The sequence below is a fragment of the Oreochromis aureus genome, linkage group 12 (assembly GCF_013358895.1).
Source record: "Oreochromis aureus strain Israel breed Guangdong linkage group 12, ZZ_aureus, whole genome shotgun sequence".
NCBI lineage: Eukaryota > Metazoa > Chordata > Actinopteri > Cichliformes > Cichlidae > Oreochromis > Oreochromis aureus.
This window is the reverse complement of record NC_052953.1, coordinates 14,324,253-14,345,084: the sequence shown is the minus strand read 5'-3', so window position 1 is coordinate 14,345,084 and position 20,832 is coordinate 14,324,253. Positions and strand designations below refer to the sequence as shown.

General features: G+C 39.7%; 3 protein-coding genes across 3 annotated transcripts; 1 reads left to right on the top strand and 2 right to left on the bottom strand.

Moving 5' to 3' along the window:
• Positions 1 to 46: 46 nt before the first annotated feature.
• Positions 47 to 3,917, bottom strand: LOC116310524 (intracellular hyaluronan-binding protein 4-like). The gene is made up of 9 exons (XM_039620749.1): positions 3,895 to 3,917; positions 2,860 to 3,097; positions 2,304 to 2,436; positions 1,649 to 1,789; positions 1,492 to 1,563; positions 1,326 to 1,400; positions 844 to 1,015; positions 424 to 603; positions 47 to 229 (listed from the first exon to the last, which is right to left on the bottom strand). Exons 2-9 carry the CDS (start codon positions 3,089 to 3,091, stop codon positions 161 to 163), a joined length of 1,074 nt encoding a protein of 357 aa, XP_039476683.1. The 5' UTR covers positions 3,092 to 3,097; positions 3,895 to 3,917; the 3' UTR covers positions 47 to 160.
• A 5,027-nt stretch (positions 3,918 to 8,944) lies between these two features.
• znf367 (zinc finger protein 367) lies at positions 8,945 to 13,547 on the top strand. Its single transcript, XM_031727351.2, has 5 exons — positions 8,945 to 9,499; positions 10,304 to 10,454; positions 10,558 to 10,677; positions 11,166 to 11,304; positions 11,425 to 13,547. Exons 1-5 carry the CDS (start codon positions 9,221 to 9,223, stop codon positions 11,678 to 11,680), a joined length of 945 nt encoding a protein of 314 aa, XP_031583211.1. The 5' UTR covers positions 8,945 to 9,220; the 3' UTR covers positions 11,681 to 13,547.
• Positions 13,548 to 13,611: 64 nt separating this feature from the next.
• slc35d2 (solute carrier family 35 member D2) lies at positions 13,612 to 17,943 on the bottom strand. Its single transcript, XM_031727348.2, has 13 exons — positions 17,862 to 17,943; positions 17,271 to 17,624; positions 17,075 to 17,108; positions 16,901 to 16,987; positions 16,743 to 16,810; positions 16,569 to 16,640; positions 16,258 to 16,326; positions 16,048 to 16,150; positions 15,130 to 15,222; positions 14,964 to 15,031; positions 14,466 to 14,544; positions 14,172 to 14,254; positions 13,612 to 13,861 (listed from the first exon to the last, which is right to left on the bottom strand). The coding sequence occupies exons 2-13, from the start codon at positions 17,396 to 17,398 to the stop codon at positions 13,729 to 13,731; spliced, it is 1,017 nt and encodes a 338-aa protein (XP_031583208.1). The 5' UTR covers positions 17,399 to 17,624; positions 17,862 to 17,943; the 3' UTR covers positions 13,612 to 13,728.
• Between the last annotated feature and the right edge of the window lie 2,889 nt (positions 17,944 to 20,832).

The window sequence follows — 20,832 nt, the reverse complement described above, 5'->3', positions numbered from 1 at the left end:
TGACAAGAAAAATTTAAATCCCCAGTGATGTGTTCAAAACAAAAAGTTAACCTTGCAAAATAATTATTTATTGAACAGTGTATTCAGTGCAACTGAACCCAAAACCTCAAAAACAAAAACACAATAAATGTGTCACATCAGGAGATAAGGTTTTCCTCAGTTATCTCCCTGCTGATAATGCTGGGAAGTCTTCTGGGTCATCTGGGTTAGGGGCCAGATCATCCTCCTCCTAATAGGGAAAACCACGTTATTCATATAACAATATGCTAACTGTGCTCTGCGCACACAAATACGAGTACCCCTCTTTACCCTTCAGAAAGTAAATGAACCTCAAATGCACAATTGTCAATAAAAGCTATATGAAAGGTTGGAGCATTTTCATTTGAGCGTTGTCCCAAATTCTGTACCCAAATACAGACATACCCTCTCCAATATTGGTTTGACACTCTCTGGGCGCCTGCTAGGACCACCTCGTGCTCCTCTTCCTCGGCCCCCACGAGTGGGACGTCCGAGGCTCCCGAAATTGATATCCAAGAGGGAGGTGATATCATTCACAGACCTGCGAAGGAAGTTTCCTTCATCTTCCATATTTGCCTTGATGGTCTAGAAATTAGAAGCAAACACTAAATATACAGAAGGCAAGAGTACTATTTGAACAGAAAACTAAACGATCTTTTACAGCATTTGCTTTTTTTATGTTAGTAAAAACATCCATAGATATTTTGATTATTATTCAGTCTTGGATTATTCACCAATAGATATTCTGTCTCGTTGAATTTATTAATGGCTGGCTATGCTGTACAGTCCAGAAACTACCCAAATATGCACATCTTCCACGCTCACCTCCACATGCTTTGACTCATGGATGACCTTGGCTTTGGAGGGAATCTTGCCTTCTGCTTTGCGGATATTAAATTCTGCTTTGGGACGACTCATCTCCTGCATGGCCTTCCATTCATCCAGGGTCATCTCCATAGCAACCTGGACTAACATCTCTCCCTCCTCCTCCGTTGCTCTATTTTATAATTTGAAAACAAGTAAAATCATCGGCCATTTCTATTTTTCCTATTCCCGCTTCCTGCAAATGACAATTCTCATGTGTGACTGCCAAATACAGACATCCCAAATTTCCCCATCAATTAAAGCTTGTCACAGAACATTTTATCTAGCACACTGTTGGGATGTACGAATGTGTTTTTTGTTTTTTTAATTGTAGATTTTCCTCTATTTTCATTGCACAGATGCTAAACAAGACTGCTGTCACTTCTAAATAAGTCAAGGTGGTACAGATGTAAATTTAAGGAAGGATTGTGCATTTTACTCACTGATTCGGACTGTCTTCCTCCACAGATATCTGGGACTCCTCAGATTTGATTGGAGATGTCACATCCATGAATTCACTGTACAAAAATGGACATGAACAAACAGAACCTCTGTTCTCTGCAAGAATTAAAATGTTGTCATTTTCATGTTTATCAACTACTCACTTACCTTGCAGCTTCTTCAACAGAGCCCCAGTTCCAAGCTCCTCTTCCTCCTCTCTTATCGTCAGGAGGTATACCTCTGTGATTAAGACAAAATGATCATCAGTACACAGTTACAAGACAGCGGAAAATCAGGGACAAGCTGCATTTTTACCAAGGCTTACGTTCCATTGTGCCGATCGTATTCCCTCTTGCCCCTCAGAATAAAGTAGTCCGGGTTCCTTGCATTTCCTCCAGCTCTTCCTGCTCTCCTACCTTTGATCCCCCCTTTGCCTCTGAGATCAAAGTCTGAATTATAGGAAGGCCTGCCAAAAAAGAAGATTAAAACTCAGTTTATTCATGTGACAGCATTCACATTTCAAACCCAGCTGACAGCAGTACCCTAGGAAAGCTTGTTTATGCCATGGGAGGGGGTGGGGGTCAATTGCAATCAGTGAGTCAAAATTTTGGGTTAGCATCTCAACATAAAATGTAGTAGTTTTCTTAATTTAGAATTTTTTTCTCAGAAGTCTGAATTGGTAAGCAATAACCTTACATTTTAATTTGATTGGCAAACAAATGCTTTGGGTTTTTTTTTTTTTTTTTTCCATAGTTGCAGAAACAAGCTTCCATAGTATAATTAGACATTGTTGGGTGACATTAAATATTAGGAGAGCTTTTTATCAACAACAGTTCCTGTAAGAGAGTATGAAATAATGTTAAAATGATGACCAATATCGCCAATCACATGCTGAAACACTAATTAAGACTGGGTATGTCATCTTGTATATGACATCAGTTAGACAAAGGAGAAATTTTCATTAAGCATGGAATGCAAACCTAGAAACTGAAAACTCCTGTGGGGGTTCCTCTTGGTTGGCCCTACGCTGCCCAGCAGCAGCTTTCTTCTGGGCTTCTTCTCTGCCCTCCCCACTCTCAGTCACAGGTGCAGGACGTGGCAGCTGCCTACGGACTAGAGGCAGAAAGAGAGATGGTGACGTACTGAATAAGTTAGCAATCACTTTTTGGGGAAAACTATGTTTCTTAATGCAATTCTCAGTATCAGACATATGCTCTCAAACCTCACTGAGCTTACATGTACAGGAGGAAAAAGCAATTTAAAGGCTTTTCTCCTCTTTCCAATCTATATACTTAAATGTCCTCTGGAATTATCTACAAAATTAGGCAAGCGTCACTTTGACCCAGATTTCTGCACAGTCAATAGTGGGGATATAACCACCTCTGACAGCATGCACATGTGCACCTCGCTGACCATGCATTTTTACCACCTGACAAAGCTCAGGCAAACTGGCCATTCTTGGCTGGACTACCCCATCTAGAAACCCCAGCAGCTGCCAGAATCGCTTGGATTTGTGCAGTGTGTCGCAGTACTTACCTGGAACCGGCTCTTGAACATCCAGCGCCATAGGGAGGCGTCGGTCCCTTTGGGACTCCTTCTGACCAGGTTTTTTCTGCTTTGCTTTCTTCTCCTCCTCTTCCTTCTTCTTCTTTTTCTTCTTCGTCTTTTCTGATTCCACTTCGCTGATCAAGTCGAAAGGATCCGTGTCATCATCCAGAAGATTCCCGAACCTGTTCGCCACAGCACACCCGTAGGCGTCCGGCAGCATGTTAGCCTGTTAATGATGAATAAAACAAAAAAACAAAACAGAGTTTAAATAATTACCTCCTCGAGATGATCACACAGCTTTCAAGTATCAGACAATAAAGATAAGCACCGTTTTCCAGCTCAGCTACAACAGAAAAGAGCTGCGACGGTCGGTACTCTGCTGCCCCAGTGAACATCCAACAAATGCCTCCAGCATTTTTTCCCCACACTTTTAAATAAACGTTTGCACGTGTGGATGCAAGCGACACCACGCCCACGTGCTCATCAACAGTCTGATCAATATGCATTGCATAGACTTGGCTCAGCTCCTCTGCCAGAGATGGTTCTGTGCTTAGTCAGGCTGGAGGCCTACGACTCGGAACTGGCACAGGGGCCGAAGTTAAAGGGGCACTAACCCTCAAAAAAGCATTCAAAAAACAAAGATAAACATTTAAGACAAATTTACATTTGGAAATATTCTCCATTTTGTTAGCTTTCATTACAGTTCACTTTAATTAATGAAGCGCATTAACTTCAATAAATGTATAAAATGGTTTTAATCTACAGTTAGCTAACATTAACCGAACATGTTCGGGTAATTATGGACTCTGTAGATTAAACCTAGCACACAGGTAATATTAGCATAAATGTCAGGTAAAGGTCCTACTTTGGGGGGGGGGGGGGTGATTCTGGTTGATTCTGGTTAGGCAGCTTAGTAGTATACTTGCTTGTTAACGAGTTGAATAGCACAGCGACGTCTTGTTACTGTGCAAGCAAGTCAAGTGTTTCCCTTTTCCTTCTGTTGTAAGCCTGTTTGATATCTACCTGGCACTGGCTGTTCCCCTCCAAGGCAGGTAGGCAGTACTGCCTGTCAGGTCTAACCGTAATTTAATTATTGTAGCCAAACCTCAGGAACGCCTGGGGTGTACCAAAGTACCTAACTTAATCAAAGCCAAACAGGAGCATCAATAAACATCCATATCGCAGCCCAACAACCAGTCTGAAGGTTGTGTTACCTCCAAAGAACAGTCAGGATTTTTCAACGATTTTTGTGAAAGCTTCAAATAACATTTACCGAAGTTTTCTTTGTTTTGTTTTTCGTTTTCAGTCTACTTGATAGATATTTGCTTAGAGAAGCCATACTTGTTTTTATTCTTTTATTTTTAGCTTCCTGGATACCTAGCTTAGTAGTTTGCCACTATTGTATGTATACTATTGTAACTGTTGCTTATTAGGCCTGCCATTACAGGGCTCTAGACTAACTTTTTGCCATGGGCGCACCGGTGCACAAAAGTCAGACACCGCAGTTTTACATGTGCACTTTTTTTGGGGGGGATTGCTGTCCATACAGACAATATTCATTTCTAAATGATTAACTAACAATCTTGTGCTGAAATTGCTTTGTCAATATTGTAGAAAATGTTAAACTTAATCATCATCTTGGCCTCCTCTGACGACCTGTTTGCTGTTGCATGCTGCTGAAAGGCAGTGGGGACAGGGGACACTTGGGCAGTGCATTTATTGCAGCATATAATGTGTTTTCTGGATACACTGTGCTTTTTCAGCATTCAAAGATTGATGGCACCGTGTCAGAGCACTGGCTATGAATTTCAGACGGATCAGTCCTTAACTTAACAAAAAAATTATCAATCGTTCTTTTCATCTTTTCTTATTACCCACAGCTACATCCACTTCTGTCGGGCCTAGGCTACTCACTAGGGCTGGGTATCATCACTGATTTCTATAATCCATTCGATTCAATTTAGGCTCAGACAGTCAGAAATATTATAATTCTGATCATTTATCAGTACTGATACACATGAGACTCAGAATTGTGAACATCACAGCAGATGCCTTTGTGTCAAAGTAACTGAATAAAACACAGAAAAACATGAAGGAGATTTTTCTGGTCTGGCTTTTTATAGCAGATAACCTTAAAAATATTCTGCAATTTTGCATAATTTTAAAAAGTTTAAATTTCTTCAGTATTGAACAGCAGAAATTAGGCTTTCTTGTCCGAGGTCATTTAAGTGAAAAAAGAAAAAGAAAAGAAAAAGACAGCGGCCGACAGCGCTGTAAACAAAGGTAGACTGGTGGGTAATAAGCAAATGAATAATGCAGAAAACAGAGATTTGAGATGGGAAACTGTTCTTGAAGTACACACAGAGAGAGAGAGAGAGCTGTGCACGAAGTGTGATTTTTATCGTGGTGGAAGCAAAACAGCAAAAGTAAGAGTGAATTCATGACGACATTGATCAAATGTGAAGCGTAGTTTGCTGCTTCTTTTGCTGCTGGCTCGGCGAATTTTGGTTGGAGAGACAAAACCTACAGCTCAGAATCTAGCGCAAAAAAGACGGAAACACAGCGCGGACCCGACGCATCAGAATCGCTGAGCTCCGACAGCGTGTCTGTGTACGGGCCATCGGGTGAGAAAGACAAAGCTGATTCTGATGCATTGGTCCGCTCTGTGTTTACGTCTTTGTGTGGAATCCGTGTACCTGCTCTCATTTGCTGGTTGTTGAAATAGTTTTGTGAGCTTTAATCCGAGAATCTGGCGTTTCTGGCAAAACGCAGTTATATTTAAAAGTCAATTCAGGATTTAATGAATCGATATCGCCTTATTCAAGCTACTCACCTCTCTCTTCCAACTGCATTTTCAACTGGACCACGGCCAATCAGAGAGGTCCCGCCCCTGACTTTCTGATTGGTTTAGTCCACGATAGGGGCATAATGTGTGTCTGTTGTTGACCACACGGAGAGTTGCAGAGATTTTTTTTTTTTGTTTGTTACCTAAACAGTGCGACCAAATATTTTTTTTAGTCGCACCATTGAAAAATTTGGTCGCACTCTAGAGCCCTGCTACGTTCACACGTACCGGGTATTTTTGAAAACGCAGATTTTTCTATGCGTTTGCACCTTTCGTCCACACGTAAACGGCGTTTTCGGTCACTGAAAACGGAGATTTTTAAAAACGCCTGCCAGGGTGGATATTTTTGAAAACTCCGTTTTTGCATTTACGTGTGGACAAGCAAAACTGAGAAAACGCAGCGTCAAAGGTGTGCGCATTTTTTGACATCACACTGTGCGCCACGTTATTGTTTCGGTGAAATGAATTTCTACGATGGTGGACTTGGACAAAATACTGTTAATTTTACTCTCCGAAGTGTTTAAATGCTTACATATACACAGTTACTGTCCCTCCACACGGGACTCTTTTCTGCTTCTATGCGCCATCTTTGTTTGTTCTTTCCCACCGAGGCTTCTAGACTTCTGATTGGCCAACATTTCTACCCGGTTAGGAATATATCGCCACCTGCTGCTTTGGCATGTTCCTAGCAGCGTTTCCCTTCATTTTTGCGTTTACGTGTGGACGGGATTTTTTTTAAAAAACAAAAACGGAAAATCTCCGTTTTCAAAAATACCCGTGTACGAGTGGACGTAGCCACAAAGAAGGGTTTTTTGTTTAGTTTTTATTTTTTTAATTCAACTGACATTGTAAGAAATAATGTTAATCTTCACATTTTCTTGTATGTTTGCTACATAACTGTCAGCAATTGCTTCTGGCCCAAGTAGCTAGTAATGGCATTTGTTACATTATTATATAAGTTTTTGTAACTAGTAACAAATGGTGGCCAATCCACAGCTTTTCCGGAAAAAAAAAAAAAAAAAAAACTTTCCCAGGTTAAATAGGGATCTGCTCCTTGCAGAAATTTCTGTGACTGTTCCCTAAATGTTCCCTGACAGTTATCACAAAACGTCACAAAAAAGACTGGAGTTCTGGGTTCTTTAAAGTTGACTTTTAAAGATTGCTAACAATGCAACCTTCAGAACAGACTTGGGGAACATTTGCATAAAGTTACAATGTTTATTAAAGGTTTCTCAAGTCCCCAAAGATTCAGTCCATCTGTTTTCCTCCACTTATGCATTTCAGGGTTGCTGGGAGGCTGGAGCCTGTCACAGTGTCAGTCTTTTGCAGAGATAACACATAGACACAGTCAATTTAGAATCACACCATGCTTATCTTTGGACTGTAGGAGAAAGCCAGAGAACATGCAAACTACACATGGAAAGGCCTCAGACAGTATTCAAACCCAGGACCTTCTTGCAACAGTGTCAGCCACTGCACCGTGTGAAATCAGTGTATTGCACGCAATGTTCTAGAAAAGTCAGTTCGTCATACTTTTGCATAAGCAAAATGTTAAGAAAACGTCCCTAGTCCATGCTGCACTAAGCTACACATGAGAATCTGAGCGATATCCCATTAAAGCACTGTCTCAAACATTTTTGGCATGCTCATAGAAGCTGAAAATTTCACACTTCTACCTCACACTTTTCAGCAATCATTGGCAATAAAAAAGGAAATAAGTTAAATCTCATTTATACAGAAAAAAAGATCAGTGTGGTAGCATCACATAAATTATATTTTATTTATCTGTTTCCTATGTAGCTTTCCTTTGGTTATCCACCCTGTAGTGGCTCTATACCCCACCAGGGGGGGCCCTCCTAACAGTTTGCGAACCACGTGCATTAAAGTCTCCATATATGCATGCCCCATATGTTGTAACTTTGCAAATCTATTCAAAACCCTCAGCCTTAATGAAATGTCTATACTATTTACTTTTCTTCAGACTGAACTTCATTTTACTTCTTGGATTATTTGATAATAACTGAAGCAACACATACTGACACAATCTTATGACATATGTATAATATGTATAATGCTCAAATCTCTTTAGCCCAGCTATTAAAAGGTATAAAAATACCACTGACCCTCTTTTGCAGGATGAGTAAGAAATTTTATATAATGAAACCTCATTCAGTAGTCATAGCAGAATGAATATACAAGTCTGTGTTGTTAGTGTGCAATGTTTCAGTATTAATGTATAGCAGGAAATGTATGAAAGAGTGTAAATGTTATCAAGTCTAGTAGCAGTTTTTGTTTGAGTATTTGAAAGAAAGAAACTCCCACAATATTTACTAAAACAGGTGTGTGACACTCAAATGCAGAAAGCTAATAATTATAAAACAGCATCAGTACATTTAAATTCAGTGTCTGTAGTGTGTATAGTCCGGGATGGCCTGGATGGTGTTCATCCAGCAGTAAATCTGCACTCCCTTTGGGACACTATACTATATTTAAGAGAGTGCCCTGGATTGTATTTCAATTGTTTCTTACTAGGTAACTGAAACATGAGCGACAAACAGGATGACAGTGAAAGCAGGGCAGGGTCGTCTTCCAACTGCCAGGAACGGATGATTGACAGCACACTTTACTACATTTTACTGGAGAAATTAAATCATCTGAAGAACACAGTATCTAGAGATTTAGTAGGGTTTGGGGTTAAACAGATAAACCACTTTAGGTATATTGCATTAATATAATGAAATTTCAAATAACCCTAAGTTTCTGTTTCCATTTCTCGCACACAATAAAGCCTTTGTTCTATTACTTCCGCCCTACAGTGATTACGTAACTTTGGCGCCTCGGAACCACCGTTTTCTTTCCCTTTAAAACGACAAAAACATGTAATAACATAAACAGATTCTTCAGCGCGGGAAAAGAGCCATCTGCTCATCCGCAATGTAAAAAAAAAATTAACCGCCCTTCGCTCCCATTGGCTAACCCGTGGGCCACAATCGCTTTCTTTGGCTAGCCTTGATGTCAATCTGCGAGAGCGCGCATCAGGTGTTTAAATCTCATTGGACAAAAGCTTTTCGGCCAATTAGTGTGCACAGAGCCCTTCGCGTCTCCTACTGGTCTGGAGGATGGCTAGGTAGAGCCATATGGCTGCTGCCATTCGCTTCTTTTGACACGTGGGGTTGGATTCCTGCAGCGGATTGGAGGATGCACTGCTCAGGCGCGATTTTGCAACGCGGGACAACGCTCCTGTGGGCGCACACAGGTCAATTGAGACGACCTGCTGCGACAAGAAGGAAAGAAACCGCAGTCTTCACATATTCCTGCAACTTTTGTAGTTACTTTATAGCAGAGAGCGGATCCGAGATTTTTTCTTCTTCTTGTACTCTTTGGAAATGAAGGAAGTATTTACTCCAGATTAAGAAGGCAAACTATTTATGACACTTGCTCGTTTATCTTTTTGAAAAAAAAAAATAGTTTTGCGTCAAACACCGGGATTTTGACACTCAAACGATGGCTGAGAGCAAGCACCCTCACGTTATTTTCTGCAATGACTCGCCTAAAAGAGTTTTGGTGTCCGTCATCAAGACCACCCCGATTAAACCCAGGAAAGCAGAGGCCATAACTCCGACAAGCCCCGGCTTCAGCGACTTTATGGTCTACCCGTGGAAGTGGGGAGAGAACGCCCACAATGTGACCCTGAGCCCGGGCTCAGGGAGTGGAGCCGCGTCCCCTACCGGGACTCAGACGGCCAGGGAAGCGGACACTGCTCCTTCACCTGAGCAGATCAAGGTAAAACGCTTATGTAAAAGTTTGTCTTGATACTCTTTATAAAGTGGCATGGTTGGATGTCGTACAGTCTGAGCGCAACCTAAAAGCAGAAAGTATTTTTAAGTATTTTAATACTTTAATATTTTTAATACTTTAATATTTTTAATGCAGAGACTGCTGACAACAGTGTAATAAGCCTAAAAGACCCTTTGCAACTTAATTCATTGATATGTTGAAGAACCTCCAGAGCAGGTCTGAAAGGATCTAGCATGTGTATAACAGGCGCAATAACCCATACATAGTTATCACAGCAGAACAGCACGATCAGAATGAACACCTTTTTAAAAAAAATAAAATAAAGTTATATATCCTCTTGAAATGTGATTACTTAAAACAGAGAGTCGGCCTCAATATGGCGTCATATAGAGTCATTTAAAAAACGCCCGCGCATTAGGGTGTGACTCGGTGGATTTTAAACCCCCAGTTCCTGAATCTGGAGCAGCTGCTCCAATATGACGTGTAGTCGCGCGCCAAAAATGTAACCGGATGTGAATGAATTATAATGAACGTGCCGTTCAGCTACAGTGTAACACGTGAGCTAATTAAATGAAGTCAGACTGACACGTTGATACATTGTATGAAATGCAAATTATATGTGTTATAAATGTATTAGATTATGAAGCAGTGAAAACAGTTTGTCCTTGGTTTGGCATATTATAACCTGCTTTGTCTCAAAGCTGTTGCACCATAGGTGTTCATTCATCCAAAGTCCTTTGATAAGTCTGATAGGGCCAGAGCAATGATTCTGTGTGTTCTCGCTGTCAGGATGGTATCCGCAGAGGCCGGCCACGGGCGGACACAGTCCGGGAGCTGATAAGCGAGGGGGAGACTTCATCCAGCCGTATCCGTTGTAACATCTGCAACCGAGTGTTTCCCAGAGAGAAGTCTCTCCAGGCCCATAAGAGGACACACACAGGTGAGAGAAGTCTGCTGACCCATTATAAATTGCTTAAATACAATTTAAGCAATTTCCCAACTTGTGGGATGAATAAAGTATATCTTATCTTGTTTCACCCCAGGTGAGAGGCCTTATCTGTGTGACTACCCAAACTGTGGGAAGGCATTTGTCCAGAGTGGACAGCTGAAGACCCACCAGCGCCTGCACACTGGGGAAAAACCCTTTGTTTGCTCTGAGAAAGGTGGGTGTCAAATGTAGATTTATTTATTTTTTTAGAAAAGGCCATGCAGTTAGCCTTTTAAAAAAGTATTATCACAAACAGCAAACTGAAAGTTTTCACCTTTGGTGTCTTCAAGGTACTTTCCATTAAGATGAAATGTGGTTTGTTTACTATGACTGACTAGAGCCTTAAACTAATACTTGGAAAGTACCTGGGAAACAAAACTGACAGTGTAACAGTCTGCTGTAATTTCATGTACCATCTAAAAATCATTACTGTTGCTATGTGACTTATAAAAAGTCATATTTGAGTAAACATCATTACTCATTAATTTATTAATAGTAATCCATTCTAAGAAGACTGAAGTACTGTTGTGTACTGTTTATAACAGTAGTAAACCACAAAAATGTTGTGCACTACACATTTTAACTACGTAAAAATGACAAAAACCAAAAACATGGCCTCCAGTCATTTTCTGCAGTTATTCAGACTTGATGCTTCCTCTGCAGGATGTGGCAATCGGTTCACACATGCTAACCGACACTGCCCCAAGCATCCTTTCTCCCGTCTGAAGAGGGAAGAACCAAAGGAGGGTCTGGGGAAGGCTCAGTCTGTGGATAACAAGGCTGTGGCAGAGTGGCTGGCAAAGTAAGTGAAAGTAGGCTCATATGTACAAAAGCTGGAATGTGAGGAAGATTTGCACATTTAAATAGCTTTTTTTGTTTGTTTTGTTTACATTGTATGGTAATGTGCTCTTTATCCTTGCAGATACTGGCGAACCCGTGAGCAGCGTGCCCCTACAACCACCAAGGTGAAGCCACAGGGCAAGGCTAGAGGGCAGGACCAGGAGCAGCAGGATCCAATGGAGTTTCTCCAGTCTGATGAAGAGAATGGGGAAGAAGAGACTGCAGAGGAGGAGAAGAGCACCCAAGGAGGAGCAGCCAAGCGCCGCCTCCAGGAGCAACGAGAGCGACTCCACGGCGCTCTCGCGCTCATCGAGCTGGCTAACAACCTGTCTGCCTGAACGAACACCCATCCCACTTCCTCATCCCGGACTCCCATTCCCTGCCCTCGTATCTCCTTCCCAGTACGCCTTCCTGTTACATGTGCTGTCGCTAAAATTCTTCCTAAAATGCAGATCAACAAGTAGTTTAGTTTTTTTCCTGTAAAGTTGTGAAAACAGACTTTGTAAAAGAGCTGGATTGGCTTGAGATCAGTGTTACAGTTATCTGTTCCCACACACATTATCAGGAAGGCACAAGCTAAAGCACCTTATTCAGCTTCAATTTTATCCTTTTTAGGCTGCTATAATTGTAGATTTGACAATATGAAGAATGTCTTTCTTTCTTCTGTCTTCTAAAGACAAAGAAAGGATACGTATCATGTTTTGGTTTTGTTTGCACTTTGGTAACAAGTTTTTTTTTAAGTATATTGTGAGTATAAGAGTGTGTATGACTGTATATATGGATTAAGCTCAGATGGACGGAATGATACAGGGTGTGGTCAGCCATAGGAAATGTTGAGTTCAACTGTCAGATGGCGTCTCACCATGTTCCCAGGTTTCATCTCTGGTGCTATAAGCACAATTTCACTGCCACTGATGACAGCAGTGGCAGTAGAAATGGACTGAGAAAGGTTCAGCTAGTTTTTTGCCTCACAGGTACAACTTTATTTAAGGGCAAAGGTAGACAAGAGGGAAGTCAGGGAAGATGGAAAAGTCTGACATTATATGACACGGGCCATTTTTATGTGTGTGATCATTGCAACCCTAATCCGCAGGTCTGATCAGGTACAAGCTTTTTAAAAAAGTCAAATTTTTACAGTTGACGCTTGTCTAAATATATACATGTAACTATTTTCTCAACAGTAACAGACAAGCATAAGACTTGTTTTCTAAATACAGTCTACCAGATTCTACAGTGTTCAAAGGTTCCAAGTAGTTTTTAAACACAGGAAAACATTTAGATTTTGTGGTTTTCCTCGTAACAAGTTTGCGCAACCAAAAAGTGTTTTCAACTAGGTGGGAGATGTTTTACAATGAGTGTCAGTCACCTTTTATATTAAAAGCTGGCTGACTAGTTTTGATATGGGAACAGTACCATAGTAGTGGGTGGCAGTTTTTTTTATATATGTATCTCATTACAAGTCATTTTTTCCATATGTTTGATTAACTCATAAAAGGGAAATATTGCAACACAAATATCCCATGTTTGTAAAACATACATTTGGGCATCTCATTGGTTTTTATGAAGTACTTGGAGCCCCCATCAAGTCTTGGATTAAGTTTGCAATGCACTGAATATTAGGTTGTTTTGCCCAGAAGAAATGGCACTTGTTTATCATAAACTGATGTGTAGTGGATTTTTTTTGTTTTTTTTCCTGAAGCAACACTACATCTCTTAACACTGTAAGAAGCCCTTCACAAGTGCCCTGCCTCTGTTCTGGGGAAACCTGCACCAGAAAGCCGTCACTCAAGAAGTCAATCGAATTTGATTTTTGTTTTTTTTAAGTAATGGTGAAACTGGAAGCCAAGTGGATTGTTGATAATCAATAAACCAAATGATTTATTCTAGCCAATTAGAATATACCTGGAAACATTTTACCCTTTGTTTATATTTCGGTTTGAGAAAGATTAAGGCATTTAATATATTCATGTAGTTTTAGAATATCGAGTGCACAATTTACAGAGAGCTTTGAAATTTTAATTTGTAGTTTCAGTTTTCACCACTGCTAACATCCTCCATCAGTTTTCATATTTAAGTGTATAGGGCGATCCTGCTTGCTTGGTAGATATACTACATGTTTTAAAGTACAAATTTTCTCTCACAGGCTGTCCACACTGTTCTGTCATTGTTGATCTTCAATAAACATTCACTGAACCTGACCCAGGATTTACGCCTTTCTTGTCAATTTGTTCATCATGTAAAAGCATAATGAAATACATGGAACCTGGAATATACTTGGAAAGCATTTTATTGATTTTATTTTTTTGCTTATTAATGCACATAAGTGCTGAAGTAATATCATGCTCCAATATGGAGCAGACCAGCGCCACCAAGTGGTGAAATCCCTTTAGATGACAGAGTACTTTCCTGCCGATTCCTCGGAGATCTGAAGCTTCAGCTTTTGTGCTCCTTCTGTGTTACTTCCAGATGGTTTCTTGTTGTTGAAGGTCATATATGAGTACATCAGCCCACCTGACATACTGAAACCCAAAAAGATAAAAGCAATGACTTTTTAAGCATATGTTATTAATTGCTGTTTAACCATAGAGTGACTAAAAATATGTTGAAGGAAACAAAATCTGCAGACTAAACTACATTTATCAGATAATGGCTAATCTTCACTTTCAATCAATATTTTGTTCTAGATTGGAATTTGGCTTGGAAAGGATTTTAATTTGCCCATATTCAACATAACATACTGTATGACTTTGTGAAGAAATATGGCCTCTTATAGAGTCACGCTGAACTGTAGTCAGGAACAGAAAATAGCATTTAAGTCTTACTACTCACCAAATGCTTAGGCCTAAGAAATTAGTCCAAGAGAACAGGTAGTCTCCACCCACAAACATGCCAATATAGGCCACTGCAACATTCTGAGGAAAAGGTAAAAATTTGTTCACTTTAGTATCATTGTGTTAGAAATAACGAAAAAAACTATCTTAGTAAATCCCTCCACCTCTCCATCACCATGGGCCAAGAAAAGAGGAGGAAATTTTTTGCTGTGGATTTCAGTCAACAGTTTTTCAAAGAACTCTTAATATTTGGACTTTGTACCATAAAAAACTAACATCAGTGTGCTTTTACCTTTACTGCCCCAACTACTGTGGTTGTAAGTGCTGAGTTATAATGGCTGCAGAGGATGATGGAATACATCAGCACGAACCTAAAGAAAATTAGGAGAAAAGCAAAACAGCTTTGAGCAGCGATCTAACATCTGGGCCATTCCATCGTCCACCCTCCCATTCAACACCCTCAGATTCAACAATGTTTTATTTGTGCAAATATTTTAGTTTGTTTAATAAAAGTTGACAAAATTCTGCCTTCACACTATGAATATTTTCCAAGTTATAGCCCCTGAAAATATATATAGATGGGTGGGTAGAACATATGCCCTTCCAACTTATTTTCTTTTTTACCTACAATTTGATACCATATTCACCACCTAGCTATCGCCCCTTCTGTGTCAGAATAAGTTTCATCACATCCTAGTTATCTTTGATCAATTTTATATGGAATGACCAACTCAAGGAAGTTTGATTTCTACAATAACTGAACAGTTTGGACTGGATTATAGTGACATACCCCATTAAGCATGACATAAGGAAACAAAAGACAAATGTGGCTTTCACCCAGTCTTCAAATGTGACTGCCTGTGGATCAAAACATAAAGGGTGGTAACAGAATACAGTCTCTAGCACAGAAAACCAAAACACAAAAAATAGGAATAATGCACCTGATCAGAGGTTACCTTGTTTAAATCTCCAGTAAATGCACTTGCCAAGACAGTAGGAATGACAATTATTAATGCATTGTAAAACAGGACCCCATACTTCCCAAGACCCTTGACAAAAAGAAGGAGGAAAACAAATGTAAACAGAGCAAACACTACGTTATGCAATGGGCACATTTCAAAGTATTGAGAATGTTAACATTTTACTCCTGTGAGGCACATGTGTCATTAGATGTCCGCAACACTATGCATTTAAAAAAAGGTTAAAATATGTGCGAATCCCACGATTCTGGTTTTAGATATAAAGATGCTGCTACCGTGGAACTGCAATGATCACAGGATATTTGTGAACAACACCAAAGCCTTCTGTTTTGTTGTTTAAAAAGATAATGCTCAGCTTTCTTTTCTAATATTCTTCTACTTTCAGCTGTTACTTTGGGGGTTACCACAGCAGATCATCTGCCTCCACTCCTAGCATCCTCCATTGTCACACAACCCTCTGCATATCCTTCTTTACTACATCCATGAATTTTCTCTGGGGTCTTCATCTTTTCCTTCTGCCTAGCAGCTCCATCTTCAGCATCCTTTCTCCAAAAAAATCCACCCTCCTCTGCCCATGTCCAAACAATTTCAGCTTTGCCTCTTTAACTTGGTTTGCACACTGCTCAGCCTGAGCCGTCCCACCTATAGCTCCAACTCTGTCACAAATCACACCTGACACGAGTCTCCACCCAATCCACCCTACCTGCACACTCTTCTTCACTGTGCATTGCTTTGGATGGTTGTGCCCCCTTTTTCTTGGCAGCACAGCTGTGCAGTAGAATTGTTTTGTTGTTTTTTCTGTTAATTTTTCAAACAACAGCTGGACAGAGATATATCTACCGAAGCAGCAATACTCAAATCATCTCTGTGTTTCTACGGAACAGGAAATCCTACCTTATCACCAAGTTTCTTCTTGGTGTACACTCCACTGGCAGCAGTGAATGCATCATTAAGCAGGATGAATGTATAGCCCTCCAAATCAAAGGCCAGGTCCGAACTATAGGAGACATTAGAGATGGAGGTAAAGCCAACTTTGTTTTTGCAGTTCATGGAGAAATACAATTACAAAAGTAATTTAAATAAAAACAAAAAACAAAACTATACCTTGCAGCAATCATAGCACCAAATACTATGGTCACAACACTGTACACAAGATGCTTTGGAAATGTTTTTCTGAAAATGGAGATAAAGACGACAAAACAGGCATACATTAATGGACACTTCCGTTGTTAAATCTTTTTTTTAATCTCACATCCTACACTGAGAGCTCTCACATTGTTTAACTCCATTAACAAATCCATTAGAAACCTCTTCATGTAAGGTACTTTAAGAAATTTCAGACCAAATCAGATGAGATAAGGCCCTAAAGTGCTTCAAGGCTCTAACAGTAATACATAGTTAGAATAACTCCTTACCTTAGTATATACGCTTCCAAGATCATTGTCATCAATATAGTGAATTTCCGCAAAACTGTAAACATGGGTAAACTGTAACAGATAACACAGTTTCGGGAAGACCGCATAAATGAGTACTGAGAAAAATTTAACTAAATTTAAGGACTAAATGTGATGCAAATGAACTGGTAAAACCTGAGTTTTTTGGTGCTTGCCAGGCCTGTAACATGGTTCCCAACGTACAGCAAAGGGAGGGGGAAAATCTGGGCATAACAAAGAAAAAGATTTATAGATCACAAAATACATTAAATAGAGAATAAATAGAGATATGATAATGGGGTGAGGGTGCTTACTTTTAAGAGAACATTCTTGTCGAAATCTTGAAACTGCACCGTTTTGCTCTTTTTGGCCGCATAAAGAACAATAACAGTGGTGATCATCTGAAAGGACAATAAAATGAGTTTGTATTTGTTTATTATTAGTGGAGTGGCGGGTGGGAGGGAGGTATTCACACCTGGACAACTTACCTGTCCAATTCCCAGACACAAGTAGGAGGGAAATCTGCAAAGTCAACACACAAACAGCAGAAGACTTAAATATGACTCGACAACAGAGAATAAACTATTATTACAAGCTTCCTTTATGTGTGAACTTCACAGATTTTTTTGCTTCCGTCCTTCGACTATGAATAAATTAGTGATATCCCTACAATGCGACACCTACCTGAAAGTTGTCAGCACGGTTTTGTTCACTACGGTAATAAGAAACGAACTTCCGGCATAAAACAGTGCAGAGAGGAGCTTGAGCAAAGCGGAGTGTTCCACAGTTTCTTCACAGGGTTCCAAAGACATAGTTACATACTGTTAATGAAGCTTTTAGCGTTTAAAATTAGGCTTGGGTTGATTCTGGTCGAGTGGCGACTTTCGTTCAGCTGCCGTTTCCTCTCCACCAGTCGTAAATGGCCACATAGCAAAAGAAAGAGTAGGCGGTCTTTTACAACTATTACATAATTCAGGAGAGGGGTCGAGCTGAAGCCAAATTGTTTCGCCTGTCTTTAAAGTGTCAAGCCCATTTTCACTTAATAGGAAACGAAAAGAAAAGCACACTGTTACAAAACAAAGCGTAGACATCCCAAATAGTTTACACGAGTTTTTATAGAGTTTATAGATATGTAAACAGTTTAGGGAGAACATTTTTTTAAAAAAGAAAAAAAAAGGAAGACTCGGTAATCATAGTACAACACAAAGTTAGTTAAACACCAGAAATACCAGTCTGTCCAGTTAAGAAACATAAAGCAACTTGAAACAGTTTCACCTGATTTGGAGCAAATTAAAGTGAGAACAGGTGCACTGGAGCGGCAACAAGGACCCCCCTTTAGGACAGGGACACCCCATTATCACGGTTGATTTTAATCAGGCAAACCTCCAGTCTGTCCTGCCTACATTCTGACACAATGTAAGATGTGTGACGACAGGGGGAAGCATTTACACACATATAACATAAGAGAGCCACACAGCTCCCAGACCTAGACCAGTCTGACCATCTCTCTCTAATTCACTCACCTGACCTGAAAAGGGGGATCAGGTCAGCTCTGCGCTACCTGGGAGTGCTCAGAAGGAACAACACCTTTGAGAAGCTGCTGGTGACCTTCTATCGCTCAGCCATTGAAAGCATCTTTATATATGTGGTTCACTCACTGCACCCAGGCTCAGTGGAAGAGGCTTCAGAGGTCACCTGTTTGAGTTGCTATCCTCTAGGGGACGCTACAGGTCCATCCAAACCAGGATTAACAGTCTCAGAAACACATTTTCTTTTCACAAGCCATTACTGTACAAATTTCACATCTGTACTTCTTACATCACACATCACCACACATGTGTATATGGTGGTAGTTTTGGATTTGTTTTCATTGTTATTTATTCTAAATGCTGCTACGAAGGAGCTGCTTCTAATCTATTTGAACATCTGATATTTAATGTCAATAAAGGACTCTGATTCTGATTTTGAACAGGCAGGCGATGCCCGCTGATTTTTTTTTCTCTAGTTTTGCTTTTATTATTGTCCTTGTCATGGCTTTGCATGGCCTGCAAAGGTAGTCCAGCCCTCTAGGATGCTACATCCATACATGCTACTGCAACAAGGTTTGCTGTGTCCCCCAGTTTAATCTTAAGACTGTGAAGGAGATACCAGGAGACGACTGCTGCAGAAGAAGCTGGACAGGAGCATAGTAGGGCATCGACCTAGCAGCTGGATGATCTGCCAAATATTGAATTTGCTTTTTATGTATAATGTTGTTATTTATATTGGTAAATAATCAGTCAACATGATTTAGCCAGGATAAAAAAAGAAATTACCTGTTTTGTCATAGGTATCCTCCCAAATCTGCACTATTTTATCTACTCTGCATTCTACATCATAATCAATCCAATCCTTTTGGGCAACTTGAAATATATTCGTAGAGCTGTTATATGTTATATTTGTTGCAATTTCTGCTGCCCTCTTGGACACATCATTGTATATAGAAAAATGCATTATAAATATCAATGAGACTTTTTAACTGAATAAATAAAAGACATGCACTTTGCCAAAAATTGATTGTAGGCAGCATCTAGCTTGTGACAGAGATATTGTTTCTGGCTCAAAATTACTTTGATACCATTCATGTCATATATGTTTGAGGGATTATAGGTCAACAAGTCATTCACAACAGTTTAAATACCAACAACTAATTTTTATCTATATACTTTTTTAACAAATACCAGTATTTACTTTTTGACAGGTGATCACTTTGTGGCACAACAGCCTTCTTTGTTCAAGGAGGAACAGAAGCAGTGCTGCCAGAGTCTTACAAATCACCACCAGTGAGCTATTCGTGAGCATCTTTGTGACTCTTTTTGAGACATCAGGAAAAAGTCCTGATAACTTTAACTGGGACCTGTGCTCACAGCCCAACACCAAAACAGGTCAAATTGATTCACAATGTGTCGAAGTGGACAGATGGCTGTGTGTTGTACTGTGTTGTACTGTTGTACTGTGTACTTGTAAAAAATGGCCCCAAAACAGGGCTTAGTATATTATTACAAAGCAAGAACATTTTAATTTTTAATTTTTAAATTTAATAGACCAAATTCAACATATCATTGTTGGTACACAAAAGCTTATTTTCCCTTTTATGCAAAATTGTACCTTAAAGAGGTTTATTTCAATACATTGTACTACGAAGACAATTCCAGGTCTGCACATTTTTGAGCAAGAGTTCTCTTTAATCTACAAATATGAATTTATCTCTGGTGTCAGCTGATCATAAAATAATGCCAGGCTGCCTTGTGTTTGGTTAAATACCTGTATGTATATATATTTAATGTACTCTGTGTTTCTCTTTTTTTCTCAGGCTAATGTGCTCTGATTACACATAAAGAAATCCAAGATAAGCAGCCTAAATGCACATTATATGGCATTGTCAGTGAAGCTTTTCTCTTACTTGTTTGTTCTTTTTTTTAAGTAGGGACATTGACTGTGAATACATTTTATTCACTGTATAACTTAATAGATAAATTACACATAATTGTGCGGTACTTTGGTGCTAAGCTCTAGGCTGAAACCTGCCTGATCTGTGCCAAGTTAAACATCGCCAGACAAAAAGTGGTTATCATGCTTCAGTAGGCAAGTAAGCAAAGCTCTCATTTCTAGAAGCGTCTACCGGACTGTGCTGCACCCATAAATGTACTGTTTTTTGTATTTGAACATATTTTCCCACAGTGAGCAGTGGGACTTTTTTTTTTTAAGTATGCTTTTATCAGTAGGTGTGTATGGAAAAGTTTTTCTGAGATATTAAAGTGTTGATACCAAGACAAGAGAATAGTTTGCTTGAGACAACTGAATATTAAATAGATTGGTTCTTACATACAGCTAGGCTCCATTCACACAAGAACTTTTTTCTAAGCTTTTTTTCTATATACGTGCTTTCTATTTAACCTTCAAACACATTCATACTCAAATGGATGCATCTGTGAGTAACTTGAGATTTGTATCTTGCCCAAGGATATTTGGCCTGTAAACTGGGAGCAGCCGTGGATCAAACCACCTGTTTCCTGTTCTACCTCCTGAGCTACAAAAAATATGATATATTGTACATTGTCCATATGCAGAAGAAATGTGAGATGCCTTATCTTGCTAGCTTGGTATAGGAAGTAAATTAAAGATATGATAATTGTCTGTTGGCATGTTTCTGAACATACTTGCTTTAGCAAACATGCATGCCTGAATTTCTGCAGTTGAGCAGTTT

What these genes read in the sequence shown, in the direction of transcription:
- znf367 (XM_031727351.2), top strand. Translation starts at nt 9,221, where the DNA reads ATGGCTGAGAGCAAGCACCCTCACGTTATTTTCTGCAATGACTCGCCT. An exon ending in CCATAAGAGGACACACACAG is followed by an intron (nt 10,455 to 10,557) that starts GTGAGAGAAGTC and finishes GTTTCACCCCAG; the next exon opens with GTGAGAGGCCTTATCTGTGT. An exon ending in CTTTGTTTGCTCTGAGAAAG is followed by an intron (nt 10,678 to 11,165) that starts GTGGGTGTCAAA and finishes CTTCCTCTGCAG; the next exon opens with GATGTGGCAATCGGTTCACA.
- LOC116310524 (XM_039620749.1), bottom strand. Translation starts at nt 3,091, where the DNA reads ATGCTGCCGGACGCCTACGGGTGTGCTGTGGCGAACAGGTTCGGGAAT. An exon ending in TGTTCAAGAGCCGGTTCCAG is followed by an intron (nt 2,437 to 2,859) that starts GTAAGTACTGCG and finishes TTCTGCCTCTAG; the next exon opens with TCCGTAGGCAGCTGCCACGT. An exon ending in CAGGAGTTTTCAGTTTCTAG is followed by an intron (nt 1,790 to 2,303) that starts GTTTGCATTCCA and finishes CTTTTTTGGCAG; the next exon opens with GCCTTCCTATAATTCAGACT.
- slc35d2 (XM_031727348.2), bottom strand. Translation starts at nt 17,398, where the DNA reads ATGTCTTTGGAACCCTGTGAAGAAACTGTGGAACACTCCGCTTTGCTC. An exon ending in TGTGTCTGGGAATTGGACAG is followed by an intron (nt 16,988 to 17,074) that starts GTAAGTTGTCCA and finishes TTGTCCTTTCAG; the next exon opens with ATGATCACCACTGTTATTGT. An exon ending in CAGTAGTTGGGGCAGTAAAG is followed by an intron (nt 14,255 to 14,465) that starts GTAAAAGCACAC and finishes CCTTTTCCTCAG; the next exon opens with AATGTTGCAGTGGCCTATAT.